The sequence below is a fragment of the Anoplopoma fimbria genome, chromosome 3, assembly GCF_027596085.1.
Source record: "Anoplopoma fimbria isolate UVic2021 breed Golden Eagle Sablefish chromosome 3, Afim_UVic_2022, whole genome shotgun sequence".
NCBI lineage: Eukaryota > Metazoa > Chordata > Actinopteri > Perciformes > Anoplopomatidae > Anoplopoma > Anoplopoma fimbria.
In genome coordinates, this window is record NC_072451.1 from 7,187,194 (window position 1) to 7,208,842 (window position 21,649).

General features: G+C 39.5%; 2 protein-coding genes across 5 annotated transcripts in view; one reads left to right on the plus strand and one right to left on the minus strand.

Moving 5' to 3' along the window:
• Positions 1 to 218: 218 nt before the first annotated feature.
• On the minus strand, positions 219 to 12,020 carry abhd3 (abhydrolase domain containing 3, phospholipase). Its single transcript, XM_054596410.1, has 9 exons — positions 11,842 to 12,020; positions 10,658 to 10,821; positions 8,577 to 8,759; positions 7,125 to 7,170; positions 4,081 to 4,193; positions 3,487 to 3,660; positions 2,762 to 2,810; positions 2,499 to 2,664; positions 219 to 2,363 (listed from the first exon to the last, which is right to left on the minus strand). The coding sequence occupies exons 1-9, from the start codon at positions 12,001 to 12,003 to the stop codon at positions 2,182 to 2,184; spliced, it is 1,239 nt and encodes a 412-aa protein (XP_054452385.1). The 5' UTR covers positions 12,004 to 12,020; the 3' UTR covers positions 219 to 2,181.
• Positions 12,021 to 15,657: 3,637 nt separating this feature from the next.
• Positions 15,658 to 21,649, plus strand: part of mib1 (MIB E3 ubiquitin protein ligase 1) — a 52,926-nt gene continuing 46,934 nt past the window's right edge. For all 4 annotated transcript variants that reach the window (XM_054596293.1, XM_054596294.1, XM_054596295.1 and 1 more), the window contains exons 1-3: positions 15,658 to 16,457; positions 18,484 to 18,655; positions 21,346 to 21,475. In XM_054596293.1, the coding sequence (XP_054452268.1) occupies positions 16,229 to 16,457; positions 18,484 to 18,655; positions 21,346 to 21,475 (531 nt within the window). In that variant the 5' untranslated portion in view covers positions 15,658 to 16,228. The remainder of the gene's footprint in view (positions 16,458 to 18,483; positions 18,656 to 21,345; positions 21,476 to 21,649) is intronic.

Below are 21,649 nucleotides of genomic sequence, written 5' to 3' on the forward strand. Positions count from 1 at the left end.
GTAAAGGAGAGAAAGAGAGTTGAAAGAGAACTGCTGACAAAAGGCAGTTGCAGTCAATGATTCTAACCTGCAGTACGCGGTCAGTCGAGCAATCCAATGTGCTCTGATGAGAAAATGCATTACAAGCAGAACCACTTGAGACAGCAGACAAATGGAGCTAGACTCTGTTTAATAATTTATTAAATACAGCATATTACACTCATAGTGATAATGTTCATATACTGATAAACATACTATTTTTTCTTAAATTTAAAATCTTATTGCTGCACAAGTTAAGACAGGATGTTCTTTTTATCTTCTTCTTCTTCTTTTTGTGTAGTGTACAAAATGAAATGCAGCATCCAATGGAAAACAAACAAACAAACAAACAAACAAACATGTCCTTTGTGCTACAGAAGTGATATTAAGGTTTCGGGACGTGATGACGCAGATGAGACGCATGCTACTAAATGGACAACTTGGCAGAACACACAGAGACCGAAATTCCACAGGAACAGGAAATCAGAATCCCTCATGCAGCGCATTACTGAAAGTCTGGCCGCCAGTCAAATCAGATCGTTTCATCGGTGCCAACTCATACACGGTAGCCAGCCCCTTTGATCATTGTTGGCGAAACGAAACCAAAAAGTGACAACCCGGTTCTGTGCATCTTATAAAGGTACATCCGCCACTTCAAACCAATATGTACACTCCTATGTGCATTACTTCATTCACATCCCTGTATCTAGCACCCTCAGACTTATTTACAGAACTAACCACCAACATTTTTCACAAAGTAAAACTTCGTGGGATTCATAAACTGCTGTGTTCGGCCTTTAGGGATATACTTTCATATATCGTACGAAATTAAGTGCTCTGCATTAAGGAACTAGAGGCATGGTAAAGTCAACTAAAATAGTGCAATTTCACATTCCTTGTCATTAATGAATTATTTTCAATATTATACATTTGTAGAACTATTTGGTGTGCGTAAAGGTTGAATGTGAGGAAAATCAAAGTGCATGCAGAAGGTTAAAAGGAGGAAAATATGGAGATTTAGTGAAACATGCTCATTCGCTTTCTTGTAAAGTGATGAGAATATAGATACCTCTCTCATATCTGTACAGTGTATTAAAATATAAGACAGCTGGTTAGCTTAGCTTAGCATTAAGACTGCGAGCAGTGGGAAACAGCTAGCTTGGCTCTGTCTAATGGTAAAAAAAAGTTGTTACCTTTTGGATAGAGCTAAGATAGCTAACTCCCCCTGCTTCCAGTCTTTATGCTAAGCTAAGCTAATCGGATGAATGAAAATGGTATTACTGTTCTCATCTAAGTCTCTGCAAGAAAGCAAATAAGCGTATTTCCCCAAAACATCGAACTACTTTAAAGGATAGAATGTCAACTCTGTAAATAGCATTTACCTTCAAACAACAAAAATAAAAAAACTAAAGGAGTATGATCGACAAAATAAATTTACACAGGATTCATGAGTAAATAAAGAAAATCCCTGAGGGCTAAAATCCTACTGATGGATGTACTGAAGGCTCATGAACAAAGGTGATTGGATTTTCATATACAGTACTCGTGTTAGCTTCATGAGAAAAATGATTGCACAAGGTAAATCGCAGAATTTGTTAACTAGCTAATGCAACTGATGGTTCCTCTTTTCAAAAGCCACATGTACAGCTATGCTTGCATTTTTAATAAGCATACTACTTACAGCTTGATTACTTACAATGACATGTTAACTGTACATGTATGTACTGGAATAATAAATTAATATAGAATGCAACACAAATGCTGCACTCTATAAGATGTGCCTTTCAAATGAGAGGAACATTATTTTTTTGCTTGTGGCAGGAGGAAGAATGGGACGGAAGTATGGAGAATATTTAAGAAAGTCAATGGAAGGAAGGAAATGGAGAGAATAGGGTTAGGCGGAGAGGGAAGGACTAAAGGGAGGATGGAATGCAGGAAGAAGGAATGAAGGGAATGTCTGGTAAAGGGGAAAAATGTCAAAGGGGCGGATGTAGGAAGGAAGAAAAAAAGAAAAAGAAGGAAGAACTGAATTAGAAATTGAAGGAATAAAGGAAAGATGGATAGCCTAAATAAAACAAAAGATTAAAGGGAGGAAGGAAAGAAGGAAGAAAGGCATACGAGAAGAAATGAAGTAAAACTAGTGGAACACTTTAAGTTCTCTTATCAGGAGAGGTCTTGGAGTCCGCTGCCTTGTTCGATGACCGCCTTAGCAAACTGCTTGAAGACTCGGTCCATGTAAGTGCTCTGTCGAGGCCACAGGCCCTCCAGGAAACCAATATGGCCGCCGTGACAGGTAATGAGCAGGGCCAGGTTGGGGTTCTGCTTCACTGCCTCCACTGGAATGGCTGCAAAGGAAACACGGGACTCAGGTCCTGTTTTTCTTCTCTCTTCTGGACTAGATTCTCATTCTTCATGTCACCATGTCGGAAGTGTTAAAGCAAAGTCAGAGTGTACATGAATCTGAGGTTGATTGGACTCACCGTGAGACGGGGAAAAGACATCATCAGCGGCATTCAGACACAGCATTGGCACCTGCACAGATTTCAGCTTGTGGACAGGACTGGCATCATGGTAGTAGTCGTCATTGGTAGGATAACCAAACATTATGGAGGTGAACCGCTCATCAAACTCTCGGATGGTCTTTGCCTGTAGGGAGAGACCGAGTGAATCATTGAAATGTTGGCTACTTAATTTAATTAGAGAAGCATTTAATGGCCAAATATCACTCAAAAATAATCCCGACCTTCATGACATGATCGATGTCGTAACACTTTTCGAGCACTGGTCTGTGTCTGCAGGGGAGATTAAAAATAAAACAGTCACCGACTTGTGTGAGGTGAAATGATTTGCAGCTGAAAATGGCCCTCAAAAATGCTGACAAGGTTGTAACAGCGTAATGAAACAACAATAAAACTCAGCTTTCAAAGTAGTCCTACAAAAGCATTACTGTGCATTTATAGCATGCCCATGTTAAAGGGACAGTTCACACCAAAATCAAAAATACACATCTATTCCTCTTACAAATAGTGCTATTTATGAATCCAGACTGTTTTAGTGTAAGTTGCCTGGTTTTTGAGATATGTAAGATAGAGATGTCTGCCCCCTTAATCATCATCTTGTTTTGAGCAGTTTCATGTTGAAACTACGTTTGAAAGAAACAAGATCTCTTTTGATTTTGGGTTTGAACTGTCCCTTTAATGCACAGATTGCAAGATATTGGTGGTTTTATAATTGCTAAATGTTACCAGACTTTTTAAATATGCTTTTTTCGCCAGCTAACGTAAACATGTGAAATGTAAATCAACTCTTATTGTCACACATGTGCAAAACACAGCACACAGTGACATTTCATTTAACGCAAGAAAAATGATTACTTAAAAACCCAGTTATTTAAGCTTCTGCGTCACTAGCCCCTATCACCAGCGGTCAGTTAGCCACCACGCTAATCCCACTCCGGCCCCCGCTGACCTGTGCACAGAGGCCTGTAGGCAGCTGGTGAGGTAGGAGTTGAAGAGGAAGCGGTCCAGGGGTTTTTCCAGTGAAGCGGTGCACTCAAAGACGTCCCAGCCCGCTGAGAAGACTATGACCCCTTTCAGACAGGTCTCCCGGCCTTTACGCCCCAAGTAGTTGGCCAGCATCATCCTGAATATGAAAAGAGGGCGAGACAGATTGGTAAAAAACAGGGATTGGGACATGTTCTGTTTCTGACCAATCCTTTGCTTCATGGGATTAGTGCTGTGCAGTACAAACACATTTTTTTGGCTTGCTAAACTGAATAACTGGGACCATTATAAAGCACTGCTGGAATTACAAATAAAATTCCAATATCAGGTATTTCTACTTCAATAAAACCATAAGAATAGTGAGAGTTGAATATTTAAGATAGAAGGGAGACTTATTAACATGTCATCTTTTGTCTCTTTTTTCCAAACCAAGCAAAGAGTAGCTGAATTAATAAATGAGTAGTTCTGAGTAGTGTACTATAGCCTATGTCTTGTACAAGCTTAAGTCACATTCTGAGATTTGTTAGCAGTGAACTGAAATGTGAGTGGGCTGCATTACCCGCCCATTGATACTCCGGCAGCCATGATTGGAGCAGCTTCATTAGTCCTCTGGATGTGCTCGATAACAGTCTCCAGATCCTCAGTGTTGGCCGCACAGTAGGTCCTCGGGGTCTGGGTGGGACCGGAAGACAACAGAGTCACTCTTTTCTCTTCTCTTTTCTTGGTTTCAAATTTGCTGTAACAGGCTATGCAAACATAGATAAAGTGCAAAAGGATACTGGGGGTGATAATGAGATGATGGAAGTGGTTGTGATGAGGATAATGCGGATAGAGATAATATTATAAACACAAAATAAAATCATAATATATACTATAATCGTAATTTATGGCTGATGTGCAGACACAGAGCCGAAAATTATCACATTAAACTGAAATAATAAGGACTGCACTGAATATGCATTAACTTGCTGCACTATGCTTTTGGACCTTTATGGGTGAATATTAAGAAACAAATAGAGTAAAAAACAAAGCTTATACATCATATCATACAGTAGATATGCGTGAGACACTCAGACACAGATATGCAGACGGTGACACAAAGGGTTAACAGATTATTATGTACTAGAGACAGTCTCCCTGGGTCATATTAAGACCTTTGTTATTTACAGGAAGAGAGAGCTACAAAGGAAGTGGACCTATGGAGTCTGTCAGGCTGCACATGTGCCGTTCTCAGCTTTTGATATTGTCTAGTATCCAGCGAAGATCAGTTATCTGCTGGTGCTTTACAGTAATGCAATATGTTGTGCAGGAGTCAATCACTATGTTATATAAGGCAGGTCAAATTAGAGCTAGAACTAAGGGGTCACAGTGTCATTGTTAGCACCACTAAACACTGTCTTGTGCTGATTGGCTCTCCAGCAGCTGCACCAGCGGCCTAAGGGATAAAACACTGGCCTCATATGCCGGGGATTATGGGCTAAAATCCCATCAGGTGTGTTGTATAGTTGTGCTGCAAAAGCATGCTGAGCCTCATAACTATGAGGGTTGAGTGATGGAATCAGTCCTCTGACCTGTCAGCTGTTTTACAAAGAAACGGAATAATCTTTGGGATTTGGACGGTCGGTTGGACAAAACAAGATATTTAAAGGCGTCATCTTGGGACGGAAATAATCGTTAGTTGCAGCCCTGAAGCAGCCAACCCGATTCACTATACCACCTTTAAATGCAAACAGTAATTATGCATTTGGTAATCTATATTATTATGTCTACTAGCGCAGTGCCCATTAAAACATGCCTGTTGGCAACAGGCCGATTGCTTGGCCTCAGTTATTGATGCTGTGTTTTTCTCCAAGTAGTTGTGTTTTGCACTGTCACACTGTAGGTGTTAGGCATCTCTCCAAACATCCATTTAACTGCAGAAGTGAGTCCACATTCACTACACAGAGTAAAAGGGGGGAACAGAAGATTTGTTTAGCTCTAAAACCCATTGTACATAAATTAAATTGTCATTTGTTGCAGGCCAAGAAAGGGTTTAAATCTGTGAAGCTATGATTTTACAGCTTATGTTGAAAAACACTATGTTATCTTTATTATTCATTCAGGCTATGATACAGATGAACACTGTTGCATCCATATCAAAGGGGTAAAATCCCTTACAACATGAAATAGTTTGTCAGGCAGGGCAGATTACTTTACATTATAAAACAAACCAGCTTAAACTCTAAAGAGCCTCTTTAACAAGTCCGATTTCTCAGGATGCGGTTGACTCTTTTAAAGGCCCTTCATTAAGATTCAAGCACATACACAGGGAAAGTAAATCACTGTTTTTCTACTCTCTTAAGGTTACTTGTGTAGGCCTGCACAACTTTTGGACTCTACAGTGAAACAGCTAAACTTACAAATTGATTGAAAACATGTAAGATGTTTAATATATTTATAATACGAATAGTTATATTAAGAATAGGAAATTTACACTGCAAAGCTACTGCACTGTAAAGTGTGATGTAATAGGCTTTTTATGAGGTCTAGAAATAGGGCACTAGCACTCAAGACAGTCTTTTGAGGCAGGGGCAATCTTTCACACAGCGATTCATTCTAAACCAAAGCCCTGGCCTATTTTAACAATGGACGGTATTCACACTAACTGGACACAGAGAAAACACTCACAGGAGCGTACAAATGCTACATCATTTGCATAGAAAAGCACGATTCCCAAGTGAAATGAGGGAGAAAATCCCTGCCTTGCCACCAGCAATTGATACAGTGCTGAGGTTATAGAGTTTACATTTTTAGTTTTTCCAAATCAGAGGACAGCTGAGCCAACAAAATTGTGGATATGACCTTGAGTGAGTGTTTATATCATACTGACAGTGGACACGTTGCTTCAGTGTCACTTTTACCCTTTTGTCTTGTTGCAGCTGGGAGGACAAAGACAACAGCAGGTCACAGACCAGCCACTGATTCAGATTTACACCCACTGAGAGGAACATTACATTGATTGTGGGCAATCCCTGCCTGTAATAGAAACACCATTTGTGTTATGAATGAGATGTCTGTATGGTGGTGATGGTATGATTGGATCAGAGTGATACAGATGTCCATAAAGAGTGTGCCTCTGTTCCAAAGATGGGGGTGGGGGGTGGGGGTTAGACATTAGAACCCATGGCACGCTTTGAGATATCAGAGCTCGGGCCCTTTTTTGTTGGCTAAATATACCCGGGGGTAAGAGGACAGATTAAGGCAGGTGTCAGAACAGCACGTGCCCGACGAGGTCATCTTTCTGTGGATCGGTGTTATAATACAGTATCTGCCTGAAACTCAATCCCTGGTGAGCAACAACACTGTCCGTGCAGCATCCGCTTAGGGTTCCCCGTGGGCTCTGTGACACATGTTTGTGACACATGTGGAATAAATCTGCTCTGTGCAGGCTGAAGCAACGACAAGGACATCTCTACTGGGGAAGCTGTCAAACTGACAAACGGTAAAAAAAACAACCGTCATCAACAGTCCCTTTTTTTATCCTGTACACATGTCTGGGTTTGTATATGGACGAGGAAAGAGAAGAAATGAATTGACAAAGAATGACACACGGTAGATTCTCACCAGCAGAGTTTCCCCGGAAACCCCTCTGTTGTTGAATACCACGCATCTGAAATACACAAAACATATACTCTTATACATAACCGTATTTAATCACTTAATTTATTCATTGACTGTCACTTTAAGAAGTTTAAATAGAGTTGAAATGATCAATCTATTGGTCGATCAACACAAAATGAATCAGCAATTAATTTCTGGTAACAGCTTATTAAAAGTTACTATTTTCTGTTTTGCTTTTGTTGTGTAGTTGTGAACTAATCATCTTTGGGTTTTCAAATCTTGGTTGCACAGACCAGGTAATCTAAATATGTCACCTTGGGGCTCTGGGAAATTGTGATGGGCATTTAAAAAATAAAAAAAAATCCAATATAGACAAAAAGATTAACCAGTTGATCATTGATTTAATTGGCAAGTGAATCAATGATGACATTTTTCTAAGGAAGTAGAAATAACGTATATGCGCTAGTACGCTTACGCTTGTTGTTTTTTGTTGTCCCTGCAAGTTATCGACTTCTAAAGGTGCAAGGTGGCCCAAATTCTTTTAAAAAATGTTCCTTACTTTAAAAAAAAAAAAAAAAAAAAAAAAAGCTGAACAGGGAATATGATGAGATGTGCAGGGAGGCACAGCTGTGTAAAGAGCATTCTGCCTGTACTGAGGAGCAAAAGGCCCCAGCATCCCTCCCCTCATCCATAATCTGGAGTCAGACCCGCTGTTCAGGTCAGTGTAACTCAGCAGCAGGGTGGGACTAGATGGGCTGTTGGGCAAGAGTACTGGGAAGTGTGTGTGCGTGTGTGTGTGTGTGTGTGTCTGTGTCTGTGTGTGTCTGTGTCTGTGTGTGTGTGTGTGTGTGTGTGTGTGTGTGTGTGTGTGTGTGTGTGTGTGTGTGTGTGTGTGTGTGTGTGTGTGTGTGTGTGTGTGTGTGTGTGTGTCTGGAGTGTGGCTGGAGTGTGCGCTTAAACACACACTGCAGCATAAACTCGGAAGCTGGCCTGGGCTAAGCTGCAAAGCTTGTACCGGGATAAGCTGTAATTCATTAAGCTACACAGACAGGGGTGAGGGGAGGAAGATGCTGAGTTTGCCGTGCCTCTCCCGAATCTGGGTGAAAGAATGAGTGCAGGGGAAAAGGGTCTATTGGAGGGGGGAGAAAGAGGGTGAAAAAACTGCCTCCCTCTGCAAAACCTTCGGAGCTTGTGCTACGTTTGGCGATTTACAAAAGCAACTCCTGACGCAGAGCTTAGCTGCCCACTTTATTTGATACACTTCACCTGAAATAACCTCCGGCACGCATGCATGCATTACATAAAAGTTACAAAGACATCATAAAGGTATTCTGATTTTGATTGGACAAAATATCTGGATGGCAAATTAGAGCGTAAGGCACAGAGAGTGTCAGTTGTGCGATTGTGTTCCCAGTGCTGGACCTCAGCCAGGGGTATCCAGCCAAGACCACCCACCTATAGCCCAGATCCCGGCTCTGTTGGACCATGTGCAGGATGTAGGACTCTCGGCTGGTGCCGGTCAGACCTGGAAGAAGGAGGACCGTGGGCCTGGTGGCGGGGTCGGGATGAGAGAGGCTGTCGTCGTTGTCGAACCAATCCAGAGAGATCTGTCCTCCATCTGCTGCCTTAATGAGCTCACTGCAGAGAGGAGAGAGACACGCAACTCAGCAACAACGATCAAAATGACTATTATCTTTTGTTTGTATCTCTATGTATGTATTTGTTTCGGTCAAACACATGCAAACACGCAGGGCAGTATTGATTAAATCGCTTCACAGAGTGGTCTTTAAAATGATCTGGTTCCTTTCTTCACACAATTAATAATTTCTGTTCCTGTTCCAGGTAAAGTGACTACTTCATTGTATCCATCACAAGGACTCCCAGAGGGGAATTGGATATGTGAGTAGAGCGCTCACTTACAGGCCGCCTCCTTGAGATTCTCTCGTCAGAGTGCTTTGAAACACACAGCGAGTTAAGATAAGGAGGAGGGCACTGCACCAGTGGGTTCTTATGGTCGATCAATTTCTGGTCTATACAACCCCAGCAAGGCAGATGAGGTCATTCGGCCCCGGTGCTAGTGCATTTTAAAAAAACCTGCACTGCACACACACACACACACACACACACACACACAGCAGGCTGGCTGTAAAGACATCCGCATGAAATTACAGAGCCGCCATGAAATATGCACCTTGAGCTAGACTTTAAAGTGAGGGCCGATCCACAGTGACCAGAGGACTAAGTGTGAGGAGACCTGGTGCTCATCCTCCGCTCGGACAATGAGATGAGTGGAATTTCATCCCTGGCAGCCAATGACAAATGGGACAGTTTTTACCGTGTCCGTCCTTGGGTCAACCTTGGGTAACTTCATTATGGGGGGGGAAGGACGATGTCCTGTTGTACCCCGAGGAAATGTGATAATAACTTGAGTGAATGTTACCTTGTTTGATAGTAGACAGTTGGACTAGGATGCATTATGGGAATATTTGTCTCCTTGGCTGAGGAGAGCGCCAAAAGCAGAGGCAGTGTGAAAAATGATGAGCGTAATAATTAAACTGAAGAATCACGAACTAAAACAGCGTCAATAATCATGTTTTAATGTGTCAACTTCTGAATAATCAAGTGTGTAAATATGAAATACAGATAATAACACATGCTGAACAGATTTATTCCAGCTATTGCTGATATTGGGTGAGAAACAGCACCAGTAAAACATTTCAATTAGTTGTTAAGGTTTTTAAAACATTTTCATTTTTATTTTAGGTTATGTTTGTATTTGTTATGTTAAGGGTGAACAAAGAAATTTTGGGGGGATTTTTGGAATTATTCTTTTTTTTTCCAATCCCAAGTACATGGCTGACAAACCACTCAAGATGATATTGCAGAATACATGCACAATTCAAACTGTGTACACACACACATACACTTGGCCCAAAAGCATTGGTTATGGAAACTAGGGAATGTCTGAAAACATAAAAGAAAGTATGTAAGAATGTAAGATGAATAAATAAGTAATAAACAGTAATAATGGAAAATAAGTCTCTCTTAATTCATTGTAATCTCCTTTATGTGCGCAGGGGGGCAAGGAATGCAGTGGCAATTAATCTTCAACAGAATGTACATTATCAAGGAGCAGGCAGGGCGGCCCAAAGCCAGCATGGTGGCACAAAAGATTGCTTTCTCCTCTGAGCCCTTCAATCTCAGCGAAGGAACAAGACTGGGATTTGTTTCCAGTTGTGAAACCGGAACAAAAGATTCAGGAAATGCACAATGGCAGATTCTCAGTGACCAAGCTAATTCATGGAGATTTTCACTGCGGGAAAGGAAAATTCTCCAGTGGCCTTTAATTACTCAAGAATACCAGAATAAGTAAACTGTCATAAATGTGCATGTGCTGCACTATGTCAAAGGTAAACTTTCTATCTGACATTCTGCACACTTATCTCCATGACCTCTCCTACTGATGCTGTTTTATGAGTTCAAATGCACATGTTAACCAGGTGAAACGTGTCTGCTGATGGATAACGAGGACTTACTTTCTGTAGACGACCCCTGGTTTGGCCGTGACAAAGGGTCTCAGCAGAGTCTGGATGCGGCTCTCCCAGCACCAAAAGGTGGGGTAGTAGGTCTCTGACACTACGGGACATTGCTCCCTCAGAAAGTGGTAGAACTTCTTACCCCCAGAGATGAGCTGTGGCTTCTGCAAAAGGACAGGTGATGAAAGTGGGGCACAGGTTAAAGAAGAAAAATGTATTGGCTTCTTTATTTTTTGCCTCAGGGATTCATTAAAGTCCGATCAGTTGCTGTTATAAAGCATCTTTAATCATCTCTTTAATTAGGAAAAATAAAAATAAAACTTAAAACTCAACATCAAATCATCTGATGTACATCAGCTGCAAAACATTCAAACAAAACAAAATGACACTTAAAACAGAGAAGTAATTGAGTACAGGAATAAAATGTAAGCATCCAATTGTAACGAAGGGTATAACTAATTAACTAACACTCATGATCTGCATGAACCTGCATTTAAGATATCTATTATACTTCAACATACTGACAATAAACATTATGCATGCATTAGCCCTGTATAACAACTTGTTATGGCATGGTGGTTTGTTGCATAATTTGGTCTATTAGCCAAGTTTTTGTTTGTTTTAAGTCATTCCACTGCAGCAAATATTGGGTTTACTGACAATGTTGCTTTAAATCCAGTTCTTTTCATTGCCAATTCAACCAGATTCACGTTTAGTATTTTTTTCTATAAATATTCTAATCTTAAACTCATGCATAAAAAAACATATTAAATTGGAATGTATTATGACATAGAATAAACACTGTGACTGTGAGTTGCAACTTACAGAAAAACCAATCCTAATGTTAATGTTAGCCTGGCTCATTCAATGCAGTCCCTTAACTGGAACTGTCGCGCATGTGTATTGATTTTTTTTATGTTGTTACATAAATGCTGCACGTGGATGTGGATCATATGTAATCCCGGTGACGTTAAGCATGCTGGTTTAAAACGTGTGTCTTATCATGTGCAGGCGTGGACCATTAGATGCAACCTTATCGGAACCTCCATCTGCAGATGTATGTTGAGTATCATCTGTGATGATGATGATGATGATGATGCTCATTTAAAGCGCACACACATGTTTTAAATGCACATACGGGGATTAAAAGGGCCAATCAGCCGGTGGGGTTATTATGTCCTTACCTTTGCTACAGACAGCAGATAGTAGCAGGTGTACGCTGCGCTAAAGCCCAGTACCAGAGACAGTCCTACTCCAGATCCGAACAGCCCGACTTTCACTTGATTTTCCAGATAATGTGACAGGTCCCTTGTCAAAATGTTGAAATTGAAGTCCAGCGAGATCATTGCAAGGTCCCTGTTTTATTATTATTATTATCCCCCGTACTGCAAGGACAGCGGCCAGCTCGGTTTGGAAGTCAGCTGTGTCTTGCCTGCGAGCCCACTGTGAAGGAGACAGTCAAGGGGACCTGATGTGGGCAGATATATATGAATATGTGTATCAGCGAGCAGGGGCGCTCTTTGACCGGCTATCAGTGGAGCCGGTCGCACTCAGTCGGTTCTGTCGCCCCCTTCCGGCGACAGAGGGGAAGTGCACCATGCGGCGCTGCAGTTTTAGCATAACGCCTTGAAATCTAGTGCCTCTAGTGGGATATAAACTCAGCCAAAAGACAATTAAAAAGATATTTGGAAAGAAAGCCTGATCATCATAGAACACCTTAAGCTTCTGTAAAAAATAATTATCAGGGATTTCCTAAAGTGGAAATTCACAGTAACACTGGATTAACAACCAGGCACCAGGCAAAGCAGGCAACTGCCCCAAGGGCTACAGACACACAGGGGGCCGAACCACTCAAGGTTCAGCATGTGGCAATTAGTTAGTGGTAATTGAATTAGCTGCCAATGTGTTTGTTGATACTGTATGCAGCATTATAAACTGTATTATTACCTAATCTTGGGGCCCTTCTAGTTGAGAGTTACCCTGAGTGAAAGTCTATGTTTAAGGCCTAGTTGAATTTTTGTTCACATTAGACCTGTACGGTGCATTTTACCTGGTAAATTGCTGCATAATGCTTACACAATGCCCGGAGAGGGAAAAAAGTAGGTCACGTGGGATATTCTATTAAAGGCCCACTGTAAGTTTATGGAGTCTGATTTTAAAAGAAGTCTAACATAAACGTGTTTTGGTATGATCATATTAAAGCATGTACAATCTGGTGAGTCTTGTATGACTTGAAAAAACATTTAAATGGAAGAAACAATACAATTTTGCACATGTTAGGTTGATACTGGTTATAGATGAACTTACAAGTGGCCTAGTCACCCTCACCTTTTGGACTCTGGAGTCACTGGCTATAAGGCAAACATGCTTCAAATCATTGTAACATCCCTAAAGTTTGTATTTATTGATAATTCTTCTGTAAATTTCTGTATATGCACTTTTAATGTGACACTGGAAAAAATGACAGGCTTCAAGTTACAAGTTGTTGATCATGATTGAATGATAAATAACTTTAAAAAAAATACTACGATCATTCAATATGCCAAATAATATATATTAATAACAATAATAAGTATATTCAGAAAAACACATTACATTGCCTTTAAGTGAAAAAAATATATATTCCATTCAGTAATACCAGCTTGTGGCCTTTGACACACTCATGCTGCTGCTGATAGTCCTCTGTGTTCTCATTTAATCATGAGTATTTGAATTAATGTCTGCTGCTATCATCTCAGAGAGCTGTAATGTTACCACTATTAATCCAAAGTGCAGTAAACAATGTATGGGTGGATGCATTCATATGCTTTATTATAATATTTAGTTTTTTAGTATGTATTTGTTAATCGTCAATGATGCTTCATATACTATATGTTCCCACTCTTGGACAATATATATATATATCTATATATATATATATTCCCACCAGTCAAAAGTTTGGACACACCTTCTCATTCAATGGTTTTTCTTTATTTTTATTTTTTTTTTTTCTACATTGTAGATTAATATTGAAGACATCCAAACTATGAAGGAACACATATGGAATTGTGTGGTAAACAAACAAATGCTCAACAAACCAGAATATGTTTTATATTTTAGATTCTTCAAAGTAGTTGAATGAGAAGGTGTGTCCAAACTTTTGACTGGTACTGTATATACATATTCTATGTAAATAATAATAATAATAAATAAGATATTTTGCTCCAAAAAATAAACTTAAACATTGATTTATGTTTGTGTCTAGCCCTTTCATGCATAGAGGTCACTACAGTGGACAGCTATTCAAATGTTGTTTTATTGTATATGCATGGGTTTTGATGGCATTGTTGCACATCAGCCACTACAGTGAACGCTATTGCATCATCCCATACTGAAGAAAAAAATGCAAACAGATGCCATGATGCTGCATGCACACGAAGAACCAAGCACATCTGCATGCAGTGTCTTCTGGCTTTGTGCCCTGGGTGCTTTGCCAATTATCATAAAAGATAGTCAGCACATTTTCTTTGTATATACATATATTATTTTAGTTTTCACATCTTTATATATCATTTTATTCATTTGTTTGTTAAATACATATTTAATCAGTTGAAAACAAAAACGCATGCTGTCCACCTGAGTGGACATGTAAAAATCTCTTTGAAAAAGCTGGATTAAAAAAAAAGTTCAAATCTTGTTTTTCATGCCTAAAGAGCAATAAAAACACTTGGTAAAAAAAATCCTGACTGAGGTTGTCATAATTCATGCATGAAAGGACTAGGCTACATGTCTGTCCGCATTATTAGGAAAGGTGGGTTAGTTTAAATTATTGTAATAATAATAATAAAAAAATATATCTGTCTGTATCTTTATCATTATGGCTTAACCCCTTGTAGACTATTGTCGCAAATTCGCTTCAAACCGCTTCCGAATTTGTTTAATTACTATTATACCCAATTATGCCTAATGTCGCTAATTTGCCTCATACCAAAATGTATTGTCTACACCTCTCATGTCTCTTCACAGTGCCAGAAAATGTAAACCATACTTTGGTGTTTCATTTTTTACCTCTTTACTTAAGATTTCATTAAACGTTTTTTTTTTCTTTTTTACAAAAAGTACCAAAACACTGGCAACAAGGAAGATCTTGGGTAGATAATAAATATGAAACATATATTGTATGTGCTATATTGAAATGAACAATCTCCACTTAATTTAGCATCTGCATGACAGAAAAAAAAGCACAAATATTTTTTATATAATTGTAAATAAAATCAGGCAGTAAGGGCTTAAAATACTTAGATCATGGTTTGTATCCTGTCTGTAAATATAATATTTCAGTTATTGTTGATTTTCTACTGTTTTTTATTGCTTATTTATAATACTTTTTTTTAATTTTTTTATTATTTTTATCTTGTCTTTCTTCTACCATGTCTCTTGTGTGCATTTTACTCTATGCTGCTGTAAGCCTGCAAAAAAAATAAACAAATATTTTTTTTATTTAATTGTAAATGAAATCAGGCAGTAAGGGCTTAAAATACTTAGATTATGGTTTGTATCCCTGAAAGCTGAATGGAAAAAAATCACAAATATTTTTTATATAATTGTAAATAAAATCAGGCAGTAAGGGCTTAAAATACTTACATCATGGTTTGTATCCTGTCTGTAAATATAATATTTCAGTTATTGTTGATTTTCTACTGTTTTTTATTGCTTATTTATAATACTTGTTTTTTTGGTTTTTTTTATCTTGTCTTTCTTCTACCATGTCTCTTGTGTGCATTTTACTCTATGCTGCTGTAAGCCTGCAAAAAAAAATTAAAAAAAAAAAATAAAATCAGCACAAATATTTTTTATATAATTGTAAATGAAATCAGGCAGTAAGGGCTTTAAAATACTTAGATCATGGTTTGTATCCCTAAAGAAAGCTGGGAATGGGTTCGCATGTTGCAGCTGCGCATGCGCAGTGTGAGCCGGACGCGTCCTCGTTTTCCCGAGCCGTCTTCGGGCTTTGTCGTTCATCTCCGGAGCTTTAGTTGTTGCTCGTCTGAGGTCTGGACGATGATTGACAATAATGGCGACGGGTGTATTCTGAGTCGACTCCAGGGAACCCTCTCTGGCTGACAAAGGGAGCACCTCGGATGGATTCATTCACCTCGACGGGACACAAACAACAAGGACGAGCCACCACCTAAAAGAACTACATTTACCACAAAGACAGGACAGCTGTACACCCTGCTAGCATTGCGAGAGCTAGCCACTCGGGCTCGCTAGCTCGCTAAGTTGAAGAGGTGGCATTCTCGTGGAGGAGAGAAGAGGACACTGAGATCTGACTGGGCTAGCAATGTGGCTACTTAATAGGCATTTGGGCTCACGTGTATTGGTGTTTCATTAGGAGGCACTGGCTCGCACACGACGAGTTGTAGTTTTGCAGGAAGGTCCAGGAAGCTAACTTAGCTAGCAGGCTAGCTTTGTGGCTTGTTCCCAGCCTTCTTTCCTGTTTGGACTTGCTCACGTCTGGAAAACTGTGCACAAGAAAGCTACACTACATTAACCTAAGTTGTAATAGGTGTGTGTGTCCGGGTTTCTTAAATGACTACCGGCAGGAACAACAGGGCGATGATGGAGGGAGTCGGAGCCAGAGTTGTCCGAGGACCAGACTGGAAGTGGGGGAAGCAGGACGGGGGAGAGGGGCATGTCGGCACCGTCAGGAGCTTTGAGAGTCCGGAGGAGGTGGTGGTGGTCTGGGATAACGGGACAGCTGCTAACTACAGGTGCTCTGGAGCTTATGACGTCAGGATATTGGATAGTGCTCCAACAGGTAACTTTGTGTCTGTGAATGCAGCAGAGTGAATGCTCAACATTTAGGATACTTCTCTTGTTTTTGGGGCTTTGGTAACTGAAATGTGATATATACAGACATAAACTATTATAACTATTATAACTATTGTATAACACAGTTATGGATACAAACCATAATCTGAGTATCTTAAGCATTTAGGATACTTTTCTTGTTTTAGTTTTGGGGCTTTGGTGGGTGCAGGATTGAGATTGATGCAATAAAAAGTGGAAACAAGAGCAATAAAAAAAACAGTAAAGAATCCACAGTCACTGAAATGTGATTATATACAGACATAAACTATTATAACTATTGTGTAACACAGTTATGGATACAAACCATAATCTGAGTATTTTAAGGATACTTGGATAGTGCTCCAACAGGTAACTTTATGTCTTTGAATGCAGCAGAGTGAATGCTCAACATTTAGGATACTTCTCTTGTTTTTGGTTTTGGGGCTTTGGTAACTGAAATGTGATATATACAGACATAAACTATTATAACTATTATAACTATTGTATAACACAGTTATGGATACAAACCATAATCTAAGTATCTCAAGCATTTAGGATACTTCTCTTGTTTTTGTTTTTTGGGGCTTTGGTGGGTGCAGGAATGAGATTGATGCAATAAAAAGTGGAAACAAGAGACATGGTAGAAAAAATAAGTATTATAAATAAGCAAAAGAGCAATAAAAAAACAGTAAAGAATCCACAGTAACTGAAATGTGATATATACAGACAGAAACTATTATAACTATTATATAACACAGTTATGGATACAAACCATAATCTGAGTATTTTAAGCATTTAGGATACTTCTCTTGTTTTAGTCTGGGTGCAGGAATGAGATTGATGCAATAAAAAGTGGTGGCTGTAATTCGTTTATAACATTATTGTAGTGAGGCAAAGTTCTCTGGTCACTGGTCAATATATGCAAATGAGCTGTGGGGTGTAATACAGGATATCCACGTTCAGAGTCAAGATTATGTGATTTCTAATTACAGCTTGTGAGGGAAACATTTGTCAACATTCTTAAAAAAGTGTATCAGTAGGGGGTCAAATCCTTACTATTTCAGTCCTGGTTGATTTAGATGCTTTAGATGCTTGTTTAAGAAAGGAGATGCACTTATGACTTCTGGCGACTAGTAGTTCTCTTGAATACCTATGTTGAATACACTTCCTGTAAGTCGCTTTGGATAAAAGCGTCTGCTAAATGACTGTAATGTAATTTAATGTAATGTAGAACTTCTATTTGAGTGAAAACAATATAACTGTGCTTTAGAGTTTAGCTGCATTGTTCCATTATATGTGTGTATAATGGAGGAAAACTGTAATACAGGCTTCAAGTTTGTAATACATAAATATTGCAATACTTTCATCAGGTGGCCAAAGGCTCAATCCCCATTGTGTTACCTCCTTTGGCGATAGTGTTTTAACAGACCTTTATTTAAATGAAAATCTTTGATATTTTCACTTTTAAATACTACTTTGCCCTTTCACAATTGTTTTAGCTTAATCTTTCAGTATATATCACAGTAAATGCCAACACAGTTATACATTTCCAGCATGTACCCCACTGACTGGCTCCATTCAATTCAGTATAGCATCACCTGAGGATGCAGTCATGTGATGAGGAGCAGAAGAGGTTTTTGGTGGTTCTTGACATAATCCTGAAGTATCAACCACATCTTGAAAAGATGTAATTTAGGCCCTTAACACCAACATTAGTCTAGCTGTTCTCACATTAGCAGGTGTGGGATTTTGTGAGCATGAATATAGCCCTCCTAAAAGGTGTGGGGAATATGGACTAGGTATATGGGGAATACGTTTCATTGTGTGCTCAATCATGTCAAACTATGTCAAGTACATCTAGTTCAGATTGTATATAGATATATATTGTTCTTAGAGAAATGTTGAGAAGTTATTCCAGTGGTATTACTGATATGCAATGTCCTACACAATACAACCTCGTTTTTTTAATGTTGAATAATACTGCCCCCCCACAGGCATCAAGCATGACGGAACCATGTGTGACACCTGCCGCCAACAGCCCATCATTGGTATACGCTGGAAATGTGCTGAGTGCACCAATTACGACCTTTGCACAACCTGTTACCATGGAGACAAGCATCACCTGAGACATCGCTTCTACAGGATCACCACCCCGGGCAGTGAGAGGTTAGCTAACCCAACATTTGCCTATGTTATGCCTCACCTTAGACCCACCATTTGATATGATAGACACAAGGTGGCCAGGTAATCCATGCACTTCATTGTGATTGGTGGCCCTTCCCCTGTTCTCCCTTAGTCTGGCCTTATTTGTATTATGTGTGTGTGTGTGTGTGTGTGTGTGTGTGTGTGTGTGTGTGTGTGTGTGTGTGTGTGTGTGTGTGTGTGTGTGTGTGTGTGTGTGTGTGTGTGTGTGTGTGTGTGTGTGTGTGTGTGTGTGTGTGTGTGTGTGTGTGTGTGTGTGACATTTGAGAGGTCTATTGTGCACCCTGCCTCTCAGGCAGACAGGATCTATCTCTATGCTCCTAGCCCTCAGTTGCCAGGCAACAACTCAGCCTCGTTTTAAGATCAAGTCATACCTTTTGTAAAAAATGACATTAATGCAACGCTTTCCGGTTATAGAAAAATATTTGAGTAGATTTCCAATATTTTTTTGTTCTTGTATTTATGTCTTCAGAAGGCTGCACGCTCATAAAACATAATGACAGATTGATTAAAAGTCTGTTTCGCGGCTGACTTTCCAATTTCAGAATTTAGAGCTTTGTCTCTGCAGAAAGCATTGTAATTGCATATGATGAACAGAGAAAATGTAAATGTTTTACTATATTACTGTGCATGGCAACTTCCTGTTAAATACACAGGACCTACAAGTATGTAATAACTGTCTTAGAAGTTACCCATCATAAAATAACATTAAGAGTAATACTAGACTTATAGAGGCCAGTGTTTTCTCTTCATTTAGTACCAGCGGGGTGCTTCAGCAATCCTATGTGCTAAATATTGTTTTATTTACCACTATTTGCCTGCAGTTAAGTTCTGTCACTCAAATGGCATTGTCACGGCGGGAGCCCTATTGTTTTCTCTTTTCGCTGATAGGTAAAACTAGCATTTATATGAACTCCGCACTGCCAACATGCATGACAATAAATGCATTTTAGTGCAAAGTTGTTATGCTGTGCAGACAGTGGCGTGTTTACTGTCAAGCCTCTCTAGTGTTGACATTGTCAGCAAGACATCAGCTAGCGTTGTTGTTGTCGAATAACTAAAAGTATACTTAAAAGTCAGGACAATGGAAGTTGGAACAGCAGCTGTTACAGATTGGGCAATCTTCGAACTAGGGCACAGTCAGTGTTAATCAGACCAAGGGATCTGTGCACAATACCATTCCTACAGGAGGTTTATAGGTGTATGTGATGATGTGTATCTACCCTCAGGTCCTATGGTAAAAAAAATCCCAGAAAGTTTCTAATGGAAACAATCTTTTAGGCATGGTGTGTGGAAAGGAGAATCATAGTTACCATTTAATTCATGTGCAGACAAGATCAAGTCAAGCTGTTGAAGGCAGCTTTCTTTTTATTTAAAGATGCTCTACACAGAGTTTAATGTAGCTCATATGTTGTAGGAAAACAAGCAATAGAATCAGTCACAGATTTTATTTAAAGACTTAAAATGTACTATTTGTTTGTGAGTAAGCACACTCACTAAATTCCACAACTCCCATTGGTTTGCGTTATTGCAAAGACTGTCAGCACTGTGATGATGCTTCATCCATTTCAGGCCCATTTCAGCCAAATACCATAGTTTACTAAATGAACACATGGCCCAACAGCTGGCAGCCTTTTCAACTGAGTACGACTTCATTTCCCCCGAGACAGACATTGCATAATGCACAATGGGTGCTGGAGGTCTCCCCGGCTCAAACTGCTCCGCCCGTGTGGTTGTGGTGTTTTGTTACACCGCATTAGATTCTGTCACTAACTGCCGGAGAGGGAGTGGTTAGAGGCCACGAGCCGTTTGCATTGGTTAGAACCCTCCCTGTCCAGCTGTCGTGTCTGCCACCGCGGCTCACACTTGTTTGATGTGTAGAGCTCAGCTATTATAAGCTATTACCTCTTAATTGTTTAGGCTTGTTCAGACTGCAGGATTATAGTGATACCAAAATGGTTTTTTTTTTTTTTAGGGGGGGTTATGCTGGCTATTCATTTGCATTTGCAGTGCCATGATTGTTGGGTTTGGCTGAAAATTAAGGAATCTTCAGGGAGGTGTAATTGCTATGTCATTACAAAAAAATATTGTTATTCATTATGTTACAAGTTACAACATGACTCTTGCCACTAACACGTCATGTTCCCTGTATTAAGCCCCATGAAAATACCATACCTAAAGGCAATGGAAAATCTGGATTGCCACGGTGAAATAGCGTGTCTGTTATTTCAATAGAATTTAAAAGATCAGTAATGATGTGTTGCTTACAACTAATATTTAAGACTCTAAATATTTCTGGTTTGATTTGTTTTGCCATCAAACATCAGCTGAGACAGTTGATGATTGTCAGGGACTGCATGGTTGATACAGCAGATCAGATGCTGTTAAGGCCGCTCACAGTAAGATCTTGATCTGTAGCCATGTCCCATTTGCTAAAAGTAATTTACACTATGACTCCAGAGCAGTAGTCACACAGGGAAAGGCAGTTAAGAACACCAGGTATTAAGAGAGAGGGGCACTGGCATCGCCTCGTCAATTGATCCATGTAATCAGAGCCCCTGTAAAACACCTGCTGTTGAATACTCTGGCAGTGTCAAATAAGTGATTTAAGCTTAACCCAAATGAAAACATTTTCTTTGTTTTTGTCTGTGTAGAGTCCTTTTGGAGTCTCGTCGAAAGTCAAAGAAAATCACAGCCAGAGGCATCTTCACTGGAGGCCGAGTCGTGAGAGGAGTGGACTGGCAGTGGGAAGACCAAGATGGAGGCAACGGAAGGAGAGGAAAGGTAATAATGATGATAATAATAATAATAATAATAATAATAATAATAATAAAATAATAATAATAATAATAAACTTTATTTATTTGCACCTTTTTAAAAACAGAGTTTACAAAATGCTTTGACAGACAAAGCAAGGCCATAAAACAACCAAAAGCAGTGAGGCCAAATAAAGCCAGA